At 34.1% G+C, this 20,015-nt stretch overlaps 3 protein-coding genes and 1 long non-coding RNA gene across 7 annotated transcripts; all 4 read right to left on the reverse strand.

The window, feature by feature from the left end:
* Positions 1 to 36: 36 nt before the first annotated feature.
* Positions 37 to 2,366, reverse strand: LOC108825608 (L-type lectin-domain containing receptor kinase I.7). The gene has a single exon (XM_018598932.2). It carries the CDS (start codon positions 2,259 to 2,261, stop codon positions 240 to 242), a length of 2,022 nt encoding a protein of 673 aa, XP_018454434.2. The 5' UTR covers positions 2,262 to 2,366; the 3' UTR covers positions 37 to 239.
* Positions 2,367 to 7,141: 4,775 nt separating this feature from the next.
* LOC108824574 (uncharacterized) lies at positions 7,142 to 7,837 on the reverse strand. Its single transcript, XM_018597999.2, has one exon. It carries the CDS (start codon positions 7,835 to 7,837, stop codon positions 7,142 to 7,144), a length of 696 nt encoding a protein of 231 aa, XP_018453501.2.
* A 4,232-nt stretch (positions 7,838 to 12,069) lies between these two features.
* On the reverse strand, positions 12,070 to 14,349 carry LOC108824155 (uncharacterized). Of its 4 annotated transcripts, XR_001945170.2 has the most exons (7): positions 13,923 to 14,348; positions 13,714 to 13,853; positions 13,522 to 13,633; positions 13,337 to 13,421; positions 12,810 to 12,880; positions 12,459 to 12,736; positions 12,070 to 12,374 (listed from the first exon to the last, which is right to left on the reverse strand). It is a non-coding gene; the product is annotated as an uncharacterized LOC108824155 (long non-coding RNA). The 4 variants fall into 4 exon arrangements; XR_001945168.2 differs by having other exon boundaries at positions 12,810 to 13,059; positions 13,714 to 14,349; XR_001945169.2 differs by having other exon boundaries at positions 13,709 to 14,348.
* A 3,368-nt stretch (positions 14,350 to 17,717) lies between these two features.
* Positions 17,718 to 19,718, reverse strand: LOC108826596 (L-type lectin-domain containing receptor kinase I.7-like). Its single transcript, XM_018599977.2, has one exon. The coding sequence runs from the start codon at positions 19,713 to 19,715 to the stop codon at positions 17,718 to 17,720; it is 1,998 nt and encodes a 665-aa protein (XP_018455479.1). The 5' UTR covers positions 19,716 to 19,718.
* Between the last annotated feature and the right edge of the window lie 297 nt (positions 19,719 to 20,015).

The raw sequence follows: 20,015 nt of genomic DNA on the forward strand, positions 1-20,015 counted from the left end.
TATAATAGGCTCATGCCTTGAATAAAGAGTGACAACAACCGATTATCAAAGTATTTAGTAAAGTAGCTACAAGAATTTACACAAAAGATTAGTCTTTTAAAAAAAAAAAAAATCTTTCTACCAGTCAAACTTTGTGGAGAATGTCAACAAGAACATGTGTGAGTATATGAGAAAACAAAAAAAATCTGATGGAAATGGACGAAAACAATCAAATAACAAGAAGTTGTTAGAAACTTTCATCATCGTCCACTCCCGTAGAGGAGTGAATGAGTAACGAACATAGAGTTGTTGGATGAGGAAGAAGACAGTGACAGTGAAGGGAGCATGAGCTGTGCCTGTGAAAACACACTTGGAGTGAGCACTCCAATTCCAGGAGAATACGGCCAAAACTCAGGCAAAGCTAGATTCCCGTTTAAGTACTGCACCACTTGTTCCATGGACGGTCTTGCCTCTGGAGCAAGGTTTGCACACAGCAAACCGACTTTCAGAACCCTCTCCACTTCCTGGGATGAGAACTCCGTCAGCCTTGGATCAACAGCATCAATCAAAGAAGATCTTCTCCAGCATTCACCAACCCATTTGATCAGAAAACGTTTCGCAGCCGAAAAGCCAGGCTCCACAGGTCTCCTCCCACAAGTTATCTCAAGCAAGAAAACACCAAAAGCGTATACATCAGTTCCAGTGGAAGGTCCCATTGTTGTAAGCTCAGGCGCCATGTAACCAACAGTTCCAACTGCAGCCGTTGTGGTTGGATCAGTCCCTCTGTCGTATAACCTGGACATACCAAAATCTCCCAACCTTCCGTTAAACTCTGCGTCCAGCATAACGTTAGAAGCTTTGATATCTCTGTGTATAACAACTTGGTCAGCTTCTGTATGCAAGTAACTAAGAGCTGACGCAATGTCTTTCAGAATAGCAAATCTTCTCCACCAGGGGAGAGTAGCTCTATCATCATCACTAAACAAGCAATGATCAAGGCTACCGTTTGGCATGTACTCAGAGACAAGTAACAACTCATGTTTCCTCCTGCAATAACCAAGAAGTGGAACCAAGCTCCTGTGTTTTAAACTCCTCATGCAAACAATCTCAGCCACAAACTGCTTCATACCTTGCTCGCCGTCGTGGGATACTTTCTTCACAGCCACTTCTCTCAGCTCTATGCTCCGAGGTAGCGTCCCTTTGTAGACTTCACCGAAACCTCCTTTCCCAAGAAACTCACTTCTACTAAACCCTTTTGTTGCTTTGTATAAAGATTTGTAGGAGTACCTGAGTGGACCGTACTCCTTTTCCCATTCCTCTCTCACTTCGGCGTACAAGTTTCTCCTATACATATAAGCTCCAAAGAGAAGCACCAAAACTAAGAAAGCTACTAAACCAAGCAGAGCATAGAGCACACGAGATGAATTAGACTTGTTTTTATTCCTCGGATGAGGAACTTCGGGAAGTTTCGAGATGTCAATCTTCTGCAGCGACGCCATGCTTTTGCTAAAACTCCACCCGAGTACGTACTGGTCGACCATGATCGACCCGGTTGCACCTGAAAACCCCACAAACATCCTTCTCCCTTGCACAATCTCGGTAAGATTGATGATGGATGTTGACGACAAAAGAGGTCGGCTTGGTTTCTGGTTATCAAGAGGAGCAATTGAGACGTTGAGTGTTGTTCCCTCGTAATCCACCCAAACCTGGATAGGATCTCCACTCAAAAGCTGCATATCTATCTCTCTACCTTCTCTGTCCGAATAATAAGAAGCGTTAGCAGATTTAACCGACTTCGCGCTGTTCACATCGATCCCGACGTGATTGTCGCTGATGTCCAGCACATCCGGAGCTTTAGATATATCAAGCTCGACAGCCAACACACGTGTCGAGGCAGATCCCTCCGCGTTGAAAAGACCAAAGAATCGAGTCGGTTCAGCGCCTAGGAAATCAGTGGAATGAGACAGGAAAAACGCCATGCCGTGGCCGCTGACGTCACCTACGCGGACCAGGGCACACACGAAATGCGTGGAGAAAGAGACCGGTTCGGATGGTTTGAACTCGATAGGCTGCTCGAAGTAAGCACGGCCTATCTGCGTCGTCGTTTCGTTCGTGAGTTGCAGGACGTGGTTTCTTGGAATGATTTTTGCACCGCCCTGAAGGTGGATACGATGGTCTCCTTGGTCGAAGCCGTTGTAGACGAACGTTGTTGTCTCTTGTTGGAATGACGTGCAGACACAACACATCATCCAGATGATTCCCAGAAGCGATCCTCGAATCATTGAGAACAGAGAGAGTTAACGTTCTTGTTTTGATTTCTTTAGTTTCCTTCTTTCTCTTCTGAAAAAAAATGGTTAACAGTTATCTCTTCCTCTCTGGTTGTAGACCCAATGAATATGACAAGAGAGAGTCAAATACTTACGGCTGCTTTGGAATCTTTATGGTATAGAACTTTTCCCTTGGTAAAGACTTTCAGACACCTGTCTTAGTCAAGACAGCAAAAAATGAATTCCATAACAGAAAAGATATATTGGTAATAAAGTGGCTTGATGGGCCTTTTATATTATTAAGGAAGAAAATCCCAAAAGATTTATCATTGAAATTAAAAGGTTGACCCTGAAACTGCAAACCAAGCTTCTAATAAATTGAGTGACTTCAAAGTCAAATCATTGAAACTGTCAAGTTAACGGAATTCAAGTCCTATATACGGTATAAAATATCCAGGCGTAAGATACTCATTGACATTAAAATACTACATGATAATATGAAGGGGATAACTTTCTCTGTATAATATGCATATTGTACTATATATTTATGTCAGGGTCAACTTTACATGACAACGACCATTTAAATCTCATTTTAAGCAACAAAGAATGTCATATCCACACACTTCAAGGTGATTTCCACCATCTTTCCCAATATTTCATGGCTATTTATAATATCCAAATTATATGAACTAGGCAAAATTATTAGAACCTCAGATCCAATTGATAACAATTCTTTTTTTTTTTCTTTTTGTCGACAGCATTACAGACTCAAATAGACTCTGTAAACCAAACTGGTTGCTCTGTATCCATATGGACCGTAAACGACGATTGTTACCTCACACCACGTGCTAAGCGATCCGCCATAATGTTTTGCGTCCTTGATATATGAATAATTTCCGAGCTGTGGAAACTCCTTTTAAGACACCTGATGTCTTCTAAATAACTTGCAAATGCCGGCCATTCTTCAGGTTCCGAAACCATCTTTACCAGTTGAGAACAATCCGTTGCAAATGTAACATTATATTGTCGCAAATTCCGCATGCATTCCATTGCCCAAATGAGAGCCTCCACTTCTGTGTGTAAAGGTGACTGACTAGCCCTTGTGTTTCTTGCTCCCAACAGTCCTTCGAATCCTTCCAAGGTACTATACCATCCTTGTCCTGAAAAGGTATCATCCGTTTTCCATGATCCATCCGTGAAACACCAACGTCCCGAACGAGCCGGAGTAACCTTATCCGCTGTATGTGTGCCTACATTCTTGCTCTGATCCACCCCTTTCTGTACTTCCTTCCAAAGTAAAGCCTCTGTTGTTGCCAGTTGAAGAGTATCCCTAGGATCCATATCTATATTACTAAATACTTTATTATTTCTTGCTTTCCATATATACCAAAGCATCCAAGCAAATTGATGATCATCCATTGATAGCCTGATTCTCCAGAATAAGTAATCCATATTCGAAAATAAAGACTGTCCTGGAAAGTGATCATGATCCGTCAAATTGATAACAATTCTAAATTCACAAAATCTGCTAAGGATGCTATCCGCAATGAGAAAAAAGGTCAAGCATTATAAACGAAATGCACCAAACTTTTAGAAACATTTTTCCTAATAATATAACTTGTTTCAAAGGAGAAGGTCATAACCTTACCTCTTACCGGGATGAAACATACATTTCTCCTATGTAATAGAGTTTGCACTTGGCATCATGATCACATCCGTCTCTTGCTTGCTGTCCCATTATGCAGATGGCAACCAAAATCTACAAGAGAACAATTTATATGAATACTGTGAATAAAGTCACCCAATGAAACAGTGTTTCCTTCTTTGTTGATATGTCTATGAATGTCACAATCAAATAGAAAACAGCCAAGAGATTAACACTAATTTTTTTTAAGGAACAACTAGATTCTGATCCGCCCTTCAGAGGGCGGGTATATTTTCTGTTGAAAAAATTAAGTTTATGTCATGAATATTTTTTATCCTTGATAAATTATATTTGTTAAGAATTTTATGAAATTTATCTAAAATTATTGTATGAATTATTTTTGTTATTTTAAATATGACCAAAATTTTGAAGACTCCAAATAATTCGGACTCGTATTATGATTTTTGTTTATTAACCTGATGTTAAACTTGTGAATGATTTCACAGTGATTTTAGTATTTTAATTTAAATAAAAAGTTTAATATTTTTAAACTATTGTTTTTTTGCTATAGACCCGTTATATATTGATAAAATCTGTTTTTGTGTATTTTAAGAAGTTTATATGATTTTTTATTTTAAATGAAACTATTTTTTTTAATATTTGAGAACATTCGGTCTTCAGAATCTAGATTCTGATCCGCCCTTTCAAAAAGACATGTATATTTTTTGTTTAACTTTTTCTAGATATTTAATTGTAATACTTGTGTTTTTTTTCTTAATCATATTTTTTTGTAGTCATATATGTATATAAATCTTAATCAAAATCTATTTGATTTACTGTAGACATAATAGTAATTTAAAGTTGGCCGGCATACACTCGTTTCTTTATAATTATAAATCCATTTTTTGTAATCATATTTATCTATTCAGATTAGGCCTAGACATATCCAAACTGAATTTGAAAACTCGAAAAGTAACTGCAAATCCTAAAAATACCTCGAGAAATATATCTGAAACTTACCCAAAATCAGATCCGAAAACCCGAAAGGTATCTCAAATTTTACCCGAACACCCAAATTATATTTTTTGGAAATCTAAAATTTACCCGAAACCTGAAATTATACCTAAAAACCTGAACCTGAAACTTAAAAAAATATCTGAAATATCCAAAATACACAAAATCATCCAAATTTACCTAATATATAATAATTTTTGAGTATTTCGAATACCCGATTGGGTCTCTTGTAGGACGTAGATCCAAACCGAAACTTGTGGGTCCCCATAAAAAAGATCCAATAAATATTTTAGCATAGACTCGGATCTGAACCTGTATTTTCGGATCCGTTCTAGTTTGGTTCTTCGGGTCCGGTAAAATGTTAGACCTATATTAGATCATGATCTGTGCTTGAAGCTCTTCGGGTCCAGTAAAATGTTAGACCTATATTAGATCTTGATTTGTGCTTGAAGCGCATATATAGTGTTGTTTTGTATTTTTTTCTGTAAATATGTCTGAAATTATTAACTTTCTAATCATAAATTTATGAATACAAATTGAAGATTTATTTTAAAATTTAAATATACTAATTTTTTAGTTTATTAAAAATATTGCAATGCAAACTATAAATAATATATATACATACAGTTATGCTAATAGATATAATAGTAAACAAATATCTATAAATTATTATAGATATAATAGTAATCTTATATAAAATTATGGTTTTATGGTATGTGTTATATAACTACTTTTTTATATACTTGAAAAATAGTTGCAAAGTAATAGATTTGATGCTGTGAATATTCTGATTTTGTTCCATATACAGTTACTTCAAAGGTTGCAGTTAATTCAGATTCAATATATTGATATATTGATGCAGTTTCCGATTTTGTTGGCCCCGGATTATTAGGGGTATCTTCATTACTCACGCTTACATGGAGGGACATATAAATAAGAAGCAGTTATATTAAAAGTATGTATCATAAGTTTTTTAAATTGGACATAACTTTTAGCAACTGGTCATACATGAGAATTAATAGAATAGATATATTGAAAAAATCTAATTGGAAAATCATGTCTGACCTGGATCTGGTTCAATTCGAGTAACTGGTTTGGAGAGATTGGTTCATTAATAACAGAACCAAATGCTTTATTGGTTTGGAATAAAAAAAAAGCGCGTGTGTGGTGGAGTGTGTTTAATTGTCTTTACGTGATTTGACAGTTATATTAATACAAAAGGGTATATTAAAGATGTATTTAGTGGCAGTTATAAAAATTAAAAGATGGACATAACTTCATATCAACTGGTCATACAAGAGAATTAATAGAATATATATTATAAGCAGAGTGCAACCTTCTCATAATATAACAATAAATACAAGTTGACTTGGAAATTAATAAATTTTAAGGATGAAATACAACTCTACTCATAACTGGAATAACAACATAAGAGAGTTGCTTACTTAGTTCAGTCCTGAGCAATTAAAATTTTTATTTGTCCATTGTCAGTAAGAAATCTGAATTCAAGTAATAAAACCATAACCACAGAACATGCAACATTTTCTCATCACAGTACAATTTATAAATGTAAAATGTGACAACAAATACCTTCGATACTAGTATAAAATTATAGAGAAGGTGACGAGCCTGCAAAAGACCCAAGCAGATGAATCACATTTCATCAAAGATGGGTTTCTACATAAATCGTCAGGAGCGAGATACATGCATCTCCACGACAGTGATAAACTGGGAAAGTTATTGAATTTTGCCTTATGGGAAAGATGAGTTTTATCAGGCCCAATTCCAACCCATTAAATGATATGAAATCGATTAAACAAGTCCATTAAGATCATTAACAGTGATAATACCAATCATAATAGAGTGAGTGGGAAAAAACCTACCTTTTTTTGTAACATCAGAATTCATTATAAATCAAACCAAAAAACAGAGTACACACGATCCCCACAACAACCGTGTTCACCACACAAACAGCACTACAAACCTTGCCTCCAGCAAGCCAAACCAGAAAACTACGAACAACAAACTAAAAGGAAGGACCCTCTTAGAGGAGACGACTTTCATTGACAAAAAATTCAAATAGCCAAGAAAGGTGGCCCTTTGCAACATAGGATTGCTCTCTCCCTTCTCTGGTTACGCTCTGTGCAATGATCGTCGCTCCTCTGTTTTCCTCCTTACCGACACTCCATAGCTGATATTCTGCCATGAGACAAAAGAATCGATTCAACTCGTCAACTTAATAATGCAACGCCGGCCATTGCATTGGTTTCTTTATCGCCAAGAAAATGTCCTTGAAATCTCCTGCAAACACCATACGATTAAAGTGAAGACTCGTCATACTTTCCACAGCCCAGAGGATCGAAGTAAGCCTAGCCTCATCCAAGCTGCGTATGTTTGAGAAAGCTCTCCGGCTATGCATGAGGACGACACCTCTATGGTTCCTTACAACCCACGCAACACCCAACTTTTTTGTTTGCTTCATCAAATCAAACCCAACATTACACATCACCCAATCCTTAGGAGGAGGAATCCATTTTCTTTTTCTTGGTTCCATCACCCTCTCACTCAATTGCTGCGTTTCTTGTTCCACTTCTTGAGCTAGAAACCATTCCTCTGCTTCATCTAACGCCTTCTCCTTGATCTCTTCAGGAAGCCATCTCTTACTTTTAAAGATCAATTCATTTATGCTCTTCCAGATGCACCATAGGATCCATGGCCATGACCTTAAGGCTTTTGTATCTCCACGAGAATTCCTCTTCAATTGTAGCAGATAGTTTAGATTGCTCAGCAAGCTTCCTTCCTCAAAAGCAGTCTCCGGACGAGGAATACCAAATAATGCCCACACATGCCTCGCAGCAGTACATTGGAATAGAATGTGCAATATCGATTCTCCTTCATCACCACACACCTGACATCTGCCATCAACCTTCATTCCTCTTTTGATAATTAGCTCAGAGACTGGCAAGACTTCATTTACTACTTTCCAGAGAAAAGTTTTGATCTTGGGAGGCGACAGAACCTTCCAAACCTGGAAAAAAACCTACCTTCATACCCAAATTTTCTATAAATTCCAAAATTTTGTATTTTTCTGAATCTCCCAAACTCAAACGCAACAACAAGTAGAACCATATGAACCTCGAAAATATTACAGCCGAAAGGGTCATAAAGCGAGAGAGGAACTTTGGTTCCAGATTAGACCTCAAAACTGAAGGGTTCGTGTAATCCTCAATATATAAATAAGGTGTTTTACCAGTTTTCTCATCATAATACTCTTCCGATTGGTACAGTTGCTGACGAGTACTCCTAATAGAAAACATATGTGGGGAAAACGAGTACACCTATATATTATCAATGAGTGATTACAATATGAAAAACTTAAAGAGATTCAAGGGTTTTATAGAGTTTTGGAAGAGCACATTACCATCTGGAGGAGAAGGTCAAAGAAGGGATGAAAGGACTCTTCAGGATTAACATCATTCATACGCACAGGCTGGATCCTGAGTGACTGACGAGCAGTGCTTAGCACAAGTCCCTGCTATCTGGTTCCATCCTCTTACACATTTGTAGCAAAACTCATGCCCACATCTGACGAGATTACACAATATAATTATTTCCTTTGTAGTTTAAGTATCCTATTTTCCTTAAACAATACATAAAGTTGAATTGTCACAATCTCTGAATGTTTCAACTATAATATAGTATAGCTTTGACATCCAAGGGTTTAATCATGTGTCTCCAAGTATTTCTGTTCTGCAATCATATATTGTGCATGCATCTGAAATCTAGCACGAATAAGGTTGAAGACTAAACTGTAGGGTCTTTGATGTTTGTAAGTTATACAGCATAATCTAACACTTAGAAAGAAACATTTTGAGAACCGCGAAACGAAAGTCGGATCGGCTTAAGCAGCTTCTATTGCTCACTCAATGGCTAATGAGTCACGTCTCATCAAAAATGTGTTTTCTCTCAGGGAGGAATGTTTACAGTCTCTAACTTGGGAAGACCATTTGAAATCAGGCAGTTCTGAGCACTGGTTAATCCCCCTCAAGCCGCCATTATAGTAAGTTGGATCTGGTAGGCTCTCTTTCTCTCTCACATTACAAAACAGAGTATGTTACTATCTTTCCAAACGATCCAACTATGTTGTTTGTGGTTCTTACAAAAGAAAACAACTGAAAAGAAAAGAGAGCTGTCCCTGGCAACCGTCTAGATCAATTCAATTTAGCTTGTTACATGCATGTAACATTTGATGAGCAGTGACCATAGTGTCGTAGACAGTAATTATGTCTTTCTATCATCATACATTCATAGTCATTAGGGAAACTGTTTAAATTGAAAAAAATCTATAAAAATGGTGTTTTCTGCCGGTGCCATTGGAGCTGAATGGTTGAAACCAATCAAGGAGTACATCGAGAACCCTGAATCTATGTTGCTCTAGAGAAAGAACCAACACAATGACAAAAACACATTAGGGCTTATTAGAGTCTCTAATCTTTGGGGGTTGTACGTTGAAAATCTCTGTATTTTTGGGACTAAAACAGATTTTGTTTATTTTGTTAGTGAAAATAATATTCTGAGTTTTTGTATATTTTACATTTATGTTTATCCTAGGTATAATACATAAACTACATACTAGGTGATTTTTCCGTGCTCATTCACGGGCATAAATTTTTATAAAATAAATATACTATAACAATTTATTGTTATTTATTTATAATTAAATTAATTTTATAATTTTTATGCATAGATTATATTACTAATAGTATATTATTTTAATTAGATATATGATTTTAGATATGTTATATCTAGTCGGTTTTTGGTTTTCACAGTCGATTTAATGATTATTTGGGTATATTATATTGCATCTATTTCTCTAAATTCAACTATAATATTTTTATTTTAAATATATTAAAATTATGATTAATTTTCTTATTTGCATTTACGTTGGTTGTTTTTTTAGATATGTAAATATATTTGAAGAAGATTATGTATAATTTAAGATATATTGTGCTTAGAACGAAATAAAAAAATAAACTAAAGTATCTGATTCCGATTTACATAAACTAATATAGAATAATACTTTATAGTATCATGCATATATATAAATTTTACAAAAAGAACTAAATTGGAACAGCTAGTTAATATTTTATTTCATTTGTACATATGTTTTGAGTCATCATATAATTTACAATTATAAAATAAATGATTATTATAAAATTATATATTGTTATTGTGGTTAAATATATGATTTTATATATAAGTTGGAGTAGTCGAGTCACTCATGTTGTGAGTATATTGAGTTACATATATTCTTTCAAATTCAAATTGAACTATAGTTATCTTTTATTATAACTAAGTAAAATAAAATTAATTTTATGTATCGTTTAAATGTGTATGAATTTTTATAATATTTATCGTTGATTTAAAAAAAATTATTTTAAAATGAAGCGAAGAGTAATAGGAAGTTACATACATAAGTAACTAATACATTTTTGGAAACTCATGAAAACATATCAATATTTAAAATAACCAAAATATTTTATAAATTCTAAATAATTTTATGCTTTATATTTATTAAACAGTAAATTGAAATTTATTTTATATAATTTTAAAAATGAGAATTCAGATTGGCTATGATATTTTGATTATGCTTATATTAAGTTCCACAAACATAAAAACATAAAATTTTAAAGCATATTTAATATTAAGAAAACAAATAATTTTAATAATGATTAAATATAATATATCTACCTAGTTAAAATATATAGTGTTATGTTATTTTAAAAATGTTGTAACTATTTGATCAAAAAAAATTTATCGTTAATTTATTTTAATTTTTAATTTCTCTTAGAAATAAGCAGTTTGCAAACTTGTGTGATTGTATTTTAGGTATCATATTATATAATATAATTTTTTGCTGTAATTGAAAGATAGAGTCAAATATAAAAATAAATAAAACATTTCAATAATACTAACTAATTATAAACTATTCTTAGTCAATCAAACATATATCAGTTTGTGTCACCTAATTATTTTATGTAATCATTCTAGAAAATAGTTAGATATATAATAATATTTCTATTACTTTGAAAAATATATATTTTTGTATTGTTTAAAATTATGAAATCACATTGTATACAAATATATACAGTTTCATCTAAGAAAATATAGATATAAAAAATATTTTATTAATTCACAAGTATATTTTATGTTATTTAAAATATTTTTAAATGAAATTTTATATTTTGTGAACTTTCCTTTTTAATGAAATTATATTATACTAGGGTTGGTTCCAGGCAGCGCCCAGATTTTTTGTTTAAATTTTAATTTTAATTATATATTTAGTATGTTTATTTTAATATGTAAATTTTAGAATCTATTATAAATATATAAGTAGTTATAGACAATTATAAAATAATTTTAAATAATTTGATGTTGTCTTGCGCAATTCAAAAATTTCAGTATCCAATTTTTTTCTCTTTTTTTTTCTTTTTTTCACTTTTTTATGTGTTTCATTATTCACATACACAAACTTATAATAGTTCTTACAATCGCCTTTCTTTCAGGCCGTTTGTTTCTTTTGTAGTTATCTAGCCTTTTTCGTTTTTGTTTGAAAATGTAGAAGCAAGTTTTATTAACTTTTATAAGGCATTGATATAAGTCGAGGCAAGAGGTTTGCTTCATACATTTCTGCTTTGCCATACCGTAAGAGTTTCTATATTTTGGGTTTGTGGTGTTTTTGAACTTGTCTGAGAGCTATGGTGGCTGTGGCGTATTAGTGTTTGTAACTCTGTTAGTTGCAGGTTGTGTAAAAGCACCAATTCAATCAAATCTTTTGGTGAACTTTTAAATTTGGTTTGGGTAAAGGTCTTGGAATTTTTTACCATCCACTACGTACATAACGTGTCTTGGGGCATTTCATAGATAAGACACATCATTTCATTAAACAATTTTATGATTTAAACACTGCTGCCTATAATAAAAATTTATGTGGCAATATTGGATGTGCAGTGAGAACCCAGACTTGCATCTTCCTTCCGTGAATAACAGTAAAAAATGACACAGATAACAATAAATACAGTGGTTATGGTTAATGACAAACTCTTGTCTGGCCCGATCAGTGTATCTGCAGATATAAGAAATCCTCTCATGTAAAGTCCATAGTTTAAGTAGTTAAACTCCATAGTTTAAGTACCAAAAACATCTATACAACGCTAACACAAGTACACATCACGGTAAGGTAGCAAAATCTCATTGTGTGAAACAATCTTTGCAAACAAATAACATGGTAATACTCAAACACGTTAATTAGCTTTCAGAAGCTGACAAAAAAAAAAGCTTTCAGAATTTGCATTTATCACTCTCGTTCTATCTTCTTGGCCTTGGTCGATGTCTCTGCATCTACACAATAACAGTCTTGGTATCTGAAGCAGCCCAGCTTGAGCAAGTTTATCTATGCATTGAGGGACCTACATCCAAATGAAAGAAACTCAGTTTAGATATATGCAAGATAAGACATGAACTTAGTGCGTCTGTGTAATAATAATACATACCCCTTTCTGGAGTGTCCTCCACAGCAGTAGCACCTATAAGAATAAGATCTTTTTCAATCATATCAGCTCCTGTCTCAAGCGCACCTCATCTCTGTCAGATCCTATTGAAGTTTTTGCCTTTTGAAACTCAGAGTTCCAAGCTGAATATTCTTCCTCACCAAGCTTCCTCTAAGCAAGTGCAAGTGTACGGAGACCAGCTTCTCCGTATTCTTTTTTTTTGGTTTGTGGTTGGTCCCAAGTATGTCTTCCCATTCTTAGCCAACCGTTCAAAGATGATACTGTAAAAGACAGGAAACAAAGGTGAGACATGTCTTGTCTTATGCTTAAAGTTGTTTCGGTTTGGATACTAACCTGTCAGCTCCTTTGCACAGTAGAAGAATCTGCCCTTCCTCATCCCTTACAACTACTGACATTCGTTCATACTGATTGGAAAAAAAAAGACTAAGACACTAAAAACCGAGAATAAAGAGATTCAGACATCTAAGAACTTAGAAACATAACGTATTTCAAATCCAGTTTCATATTATAACCAAATATCAACAGAGATTCAGACATCTAAAATGGAAACTTAAAAATCAAATAGGAAGAGATGCAGAGAAATCTGCAACACAAAGAACACAAGACAAATCAGCATATCAAACGATGAAGAAATCATAGTGAGAATATATACAAAAGAAAATCAAGGTACGAAACAGAATCGTAAAATGCAACAGTTTTTTCTATAAACAGCCACATAAATTATAAAATAAAATGCAATGAAATCGTAAAATGCCACAAAATAACTAAATCAACAATTTTTGCAAGAGAGATAAAGAGAGAGATCAATCTCTATATTTAAGCCACAGAAAATTAAAAAAAAAATGACAAATTTAACTTACAATAGCTTTAGTGGCCTCGGAAGGAAAGTAATATTAGCTCCGTCAAGGTATTGTCTTCGAGAAGACCCGTTGCTGAGAGTTATTCCTGAATAAAGCAAACGTAGCAAGTCTAACTAAAGCCTTGATACAAAATGACATAAAGAAGACTTTAAAAATATGGTTCGTATATAAGATGTTATTTATACCTTGGGATTCTGAAGCTGCGTCACCAGCAAGAACATCTCTTCGCACAGTCTGACTTGCAGTTCTTGCGGCACCCGGCTCTCCTCTACGTTGGCTGTGTGAACCTTAAGAAAGCTAAGAAGAATAACCACAAAATCTAAGCTTCAATTTTGATGCTTTAAACAAAAGGGAAAACGGGTTTCCATATACCTTACCTTTTATGGCTGACATGTTGCTGCAAGGGGTTTCCAAAGAGAGATAGCCTAGCCCTCCCTGACATGTGACGCCATTGTTGGAGCTGGTAACTATAAAGAGTTTGTTCTTTCCGATTCCGTAGTGGTAGCGTTGTTCATCCCTAATTGAGAGTATGAATAAAGGAATCGACTTTACATGATGGAACGAAGATTGAGGGTTGAGAGGAAACCAAAATTCGAAAAATTAGACGGCGCAACTAAAACACCACCGTCGTCGATGTGATCATCCACCGCTTCCATTATCAAACACATCGATAAATTCAAACTCTTTCCTCAGAAAGCTAGAGAAAGAATTGATTTGAGGGAAGAAGAAAAGGGTTTGCTTGTTATAGTAAAGGGATGAAGACATCAACTGGGGTTTCTGTTCTGTTTCGATTATAGTAATGAAAAAAAAAAGAGGAAACAGCTTTGGAAGATGATGAGATTGATTAAATGCGAGAGAATGTTAGAAGTGGAAACCAAATAAACTTTGAGGGAAAAAGGCGAAAAGAAACCATAAATTAGAGCTCCCAAGGATTGATTGCAGAGTGATGGAGTCGTGTGTCGATTGATCGACTCTCCCTCTCCCTTGCAGAAGTGTAAACGACAAAGGGAGGAGGAGTTGATCGAACTATGAAACAACGTTTGGGTTTGATTTGGAATGGGCTTCTGGGCCTAATAATAGAAATATGACGGATCCAGGAAAGAGACCGGTCCAACGCGCATGACATGGCACAAAAATAGCTTCTTATTGGCCAATTTAATTTGCAGATGTGGACAGCTTCTCCTTTGCTCATATTCTCCTTTTAATTATTGTTTGACATACATATATTTTCGTTGTTGAATTTGTTTCCTAAACTTTATAAATGTTTCATTTTTATTATATATGTTATTTGAAATTTTTTAAAAAGAAAACTAAATAAAAAATTTAATAATAATATTTATATATAATAGTTTTAATCATTAAAAATATCAATGTAATCAACCATTATGAGAATTAATGTGATCGCGACACATAGAAAACTGAATTTTCAAATAATATTATAGAGATATTTTGTTTATCTTTATCCTAAGATAAAGAAACACATATAGAAATAGGACTCAACATGATTGGTTGTTATTTGGTTTGTAGTCCTTTTTTTTCTTGCTCATTTTGGAAAGTTAAGTATTTGGTACCTCAGTGTATTTAGTCGTTTAAGGTTATCCACAGATTATTTTTAATTCCTAAAATCTAAAAATAATATTAGAAATTTGAAGTTTTTTTAAAAACAAATTATTTGAAACTTATCATTCAAATGTGTATTGTTTGAATATCAATGTTACCACAGCAGATTCATATGCTAAGCGTGTGTATAAGCAATCCAATCACTGATCTCTAAACTGTTTGAATAATGTTATCACACTGCCATGCACAATAATTGAACCAAATCATCAAAGGACTCGTGGTGCTTGGTCAACGAGAAAGCGTGAGTTTCTCCCTTTAATTTTCGTTCATACTATTTCTTCTGTTGCATATAAGATTCATTCGCATGTGGTATAATCCATTCTTCTAGATTCCAAAAATGTCAACGCTTAATTTTATATTTCTTTGTATCTCAAGTTCTCTTCTTTAGTAAATTGTATTCTTTACGTGTTTTTGATCATCTGATAAGTTAATATGGATGCTGATCATTTGAACCATGTTCATGTTTTGTTTTCAGGTGATCATCAAATGTGAAATCTATTGCGGGAGTGCTCTTCGGTTTTCCAACATGTTCTAACAAAAACAAATATAAAAGATAGAAACATGTACATTGTTGTGTGTTGATCTTTTGTTTCGCAACTCTCATACTTTTGTCTTTTTGCAATCCTCGAAACAGGGCAAGCTGGAGTTTGTTGATTCAATATTTTCCCTCATATGTTTGAAATGGATTTTGATTGATTTCTCTTTTTTTTGTTATGTTTAAATCGAATGTATATTGCTTACCATCTTTATTGACAACTCTCATTATAATAGTGCAATATATATATATTTGGTAGAGTGTTGAAGCAAGTTAAAGGAGAGTTTAAGTAAGTGATTTGTTCTACTCCATTACGGAGATTGAAAAGAGATTTTACAAAGTTTAAACTTGCAAATAATCATACGTACTTTTAAGAGATCTTTTATCATTGAGAATTTGAAATGTCTTCACAAGTATATTTTTAATATAATAATATTAACTTTATTCTATATTTCTATACTAGTTGAAAAGTCGAAATATATCACAAATAAAAATTAAGCTAGTTAAAAAGAGATATGGTAAAGCAATAATATCTCAAGATGTCTTTTTACCTAAGACTAGGTATTTTGTCCGCACTTGCGGATTTAACAGTTTTAAAAAATTATAAACAGAATACTATATATTCAAAAAATTTAAAATAAAATTATTTTCATGCTTTTAAAATATTTAATAATTAATTAAATATTAAATTTGTATTAAAATGTTCAAATAAATATATTTTGTTACGTAAAATAAACTTAAAATATTCATATATACATAAATTATATTTATTTTTAAAATATATGATGTAAAATATTTTTAGATAAATATAATATATAATCTTTTAGATAATGATGAATACCAAACTAATGAAATTTGTTTTTAATTTATGGTAAATTATATATTAATAAATATAACCTAATTATTTATTAAGAATAATAAAGATTTTCAACGCTCTAAATTCAAACGTGAGAGCAAACAAATCATTTTGCAAATAATAATATAAATATTTTTGAATCTTCTGCCAATTTTTTCAGAAATTATCACAGTAAGTAATTTTGATTGTCTTAAAAATTATCGTAAAATATAAATTATTATTATATCATATATATATATATATATATATATATTAAGATAGAGTCGATTTAATATTATAAAACCAAATATAATATAAACATATATGTAATACTTTAACATTACTAAATTATAGTGTATAAATTTGGTTTTGATATTATCTTTAGCATATTTTATCTCTCTATTAGAGGTGTTCCACCAAATCATGTTAAATATATTTTCATCATTTCTTTTTACACTTAAAAGGGTACCCAAAACTATTTTTAGTATGGGTACAACAAAAAACTTGTTTTTGATAGTAAAATACTGATTACCCCCGTTGAGGTCTAATTAAGTCCTTATATATTTCTCTAACTGTTTTCTTACAAAATGTTATAACGTCTATAACAACCTTAAATTAGCTACAATAGTTTTTCACAAAGGATCCATCCTTTTCTAGAGAATGACATTAATGAACATGGATTCAGGGGCGGATCTACAGTGTTGAGAATGGGAACACGTGCCCCCGACTGCTTTAGGTCAGCTATTTGGTTTAGGAGTAAGCTGTTGTTATCTGTAGGTCAGATGCAATCACCTAGATTTGATATATTATTTTTTTTAACGCTGAATAATTATGTTATTACAAACTATGAGAATATTACAGACGATTTTATAGCCGACAATTCTATTTGTCTTATGAAGATTCACGCATGAGTGTATCATCTGAGCCGTCCTGTTCTATCGGATCCACGTCTAACAGTATTTTTTGCGCCATGCTTTAGAATCTCTTGTAAGTCTTCTTTCCATTAATTCGCATAATTTCGCATTTGCTAGGATTCGAAACTCAGACCTTCTGGTGTAGAAACATTAATAAATCTTTATTCATACCAGTAGACTAAGAGAGCTTCCACAAATTTGATATATTATTATTAATAATATTCTTTTGTTTTATTATTTTCTACAACTGACATTATTAGTTACTAACAGTAAGAATATTACTTTATACAGATTTTTAATATAAATTCTATTATTATTAATTTAGTATTACTAAATATATTTATTGTGCCCCGTCAAATAATTTGTCTGGATCAGCCACTGCATGGGTTGAGTATACAATGAAACAAGTATTGAACAGAATGGTTGAAAAACAATCGATGACAGGCCAAATATGACAAGGCAAGTTGTTAGAAACTTTCATCGTCCACTCCGGTCGAGGAGTGAATGAGTAATAAACATTGAGTTGTTGGGTGAGGAAGAAGACAGTGAGAGTGAATGAAGCTGTGAAAACGCAGTTGGAGTGAGAGCTCCAATTCCGAGAGAATCTGGCCAAAACTCGGGCATCGCTAAGTTTCCGTTTAAGTATTGCACCACTTGTTCCATGGAAGGTCTTGCATCTGGAACAAGGTTTGCACAGAGCAAACCAACTTTCAGAACCCTCTCGACTTCTTCGGATGAGAAATCTGTCAACCTTGGGTCTATAGCATCAAGCAAAGAGGACCCTCTCCAGCATTCACAAACCCATTTGATCAGAAAACGTTTTGCAGCCAGCAAGCCAGGCTCCACAGGTCTCCTCCCACAAGTTACTTCAAGCAAGAAAACACCAAAGGCATATACATCAGTTCCAGTGGAAGGTCCAAATGTTGTAAGCTCAGGCGCCATGTAACCAACAGTCCCAACTGCAGCTGTTGTGGTTGGATCAGCCCCTCTTTCATATAACCTGGACATACCAAAATCTCCCAACCTTCCATTAAACTCTGCGTCCAACAAAACATTAGAAGCTTTGATATCTCTGTGTATAACAACTTGGTCAGCTTCTGTGTGTAAGTAACTAAGAGCTAACGAGATGTCTTTGAGAATGGAAAATCTTCTCCACCAGGGGAGAGTCGGTTTATCATGATTAAACAAGTGATAATCAAGGCTACCATTTGGCATGTACTCAGAAACCAATAATAACTCATGTTTCCTCCTGCAATACCCAAGAAGTGGAACCAAGCTCCGGTGTTTTAAGCTCTTCATACACACAATCTCAGCGACAAATTGCTTCATACCTTGCTCACCGTCATGTGCTACTTTCTTCACAGCCACTTCTCTCATCTCTATGCTCCGAGGGAGTGTTCCTTTGTAGACTTCACCGAAACCTCCTCTCCCAAGAAATTCACTTCTACTAAACCCTTCGGTTGCTTTGTATAGAGATTTGTAGGAATACCTGAGTGGACCATACACATTTTCCCATTCCTCTCTTACTTCAGTGTACAAGTTTCTCCTATACATATAAGCTCCAAAGAGAAGCCCCAAAACAAATAAAGCTAGTAAACTCATCAGAACATCATACATCAGAGATTTATACTTATTTTTATTGCTAGGATGAGGAACTTTGGGAAGCTTTGAGATGTCAATCTTCTGCAGCGAGGCCATGTGTTTGCTAAAACTCCACCCGAGTACGTACTGGTTGACCACGCTTGACCCAGTTGAACCAGAAAATCCGACAAACATTCTTCTGCCTTGCACAATCTCGGTAAGATTGATGGATGTCGATGACAACAGAGGTCGGCTTGGTTTCTGGTTATGAAGAGGAGCAATTGAAACGTTGAGTGTTGTTCCTTCGTAGTCTACCCAAACCTGGATAGGATCGCCACTCACAAGTTTCAGGTCTATCATCCGACCTTCTTTGTCCGAGAAATAAGAAGCGGGAGCAGCAACCACAGACACCGCACTGTTCACATCAATGCCAACATGATTATCATTGATGTCGAGCACATCTTGAGTTTGAGTTATATCAAGCTCAACAGCCAACACGCGTGTGGAGGCAGATCCATTTGGGTTGAAAACCCCGAAGTAACGAGTTGGTTGGGCGTCTTTGAAATCAGTGGAATGAGACACAAAAAACGCCATGCCATGGCCACCAACCTCAGCTACACGGACAAGCGCGCACACAAAATGTGTCGAGAACGAGACTGGTTCAGATGGTTTGAAGTCAATAGGCTGGTCGAAGAAAGCACGACCCATTTGCGTTGTTGTTGCATTCGTGAGTTGCAGGACATCTTTTTTTGGGAGGATTCTTGCACCACCCTGTAGGTGAAGAAGATGGTCTCCTTTGTCGAAGCCGTTGAAGACGAACATCTTCTCTTGTTGGAATGACATGCAAACACAGTATGTCAACCAGATGATTCTCAAAAGCGCTCCTCGAATCATTGGGAAAAGAAAAGAGTGGTCGTTATTTTTCTTTTTGCTTTTAAAATTTTCTCTCTCTTCTGAAAATGGTTAGCAGTTATATTTTCCGTAGACCCAAAGATTTATATATATACGACTGCTTTTTGGAAGAATCTTTGTGGTATCTATCTTATTAAAACAGGAACATTACAACTTCTTCTAGGTAGATTTTTAAAGGTGGACCTCATATCTATACTATTAAAGCAGGATCCTATTGGCTTTTTTACTAAAAATACCCCTTTCTTTAATAACATTGCATATTTCATTAAGGGCAATCAAGTA

Source organism: Raphanus sativus, chromosome 9 (genome assembly GCF_000801105.2).
Source record: "Raphanus sativus cultivar WK10039 chromosome 9, ASM80110v3, whole genome shotgun sequence".
Lineage (NCBI taxonomy): Eukaryota > Viridiplantae > Streptophyta > Magnoliopsida > Brassicales > Brassicaceae > Raphanus > Raphanus sativus.

Excerpts from the sequence above, each read along its gene's own strand:
- LOC108826596 (XM_018599977.2), bottom strand. The coding sequence starts at position 19,715 with ATGATTCGAGGAGCGCTTTTGAGAATCATCTGGTTGACATACTGTGTT.
- LOC108824574 (XM_018597999.2), bottom strand. The coding sequence starts at position 7,837 with ATGAAGGTTGATGGCAGATGTCAGGTGTGTGGTGATGAAGGAGAATCG.
- LOC108825608 (XM_018598932.2), bottom strand. The coding sequence starts at position 2,261 with ATGATTCGAGGATCGCTTCTGGGAATCATCTGGATGATGTGTTGTGTC.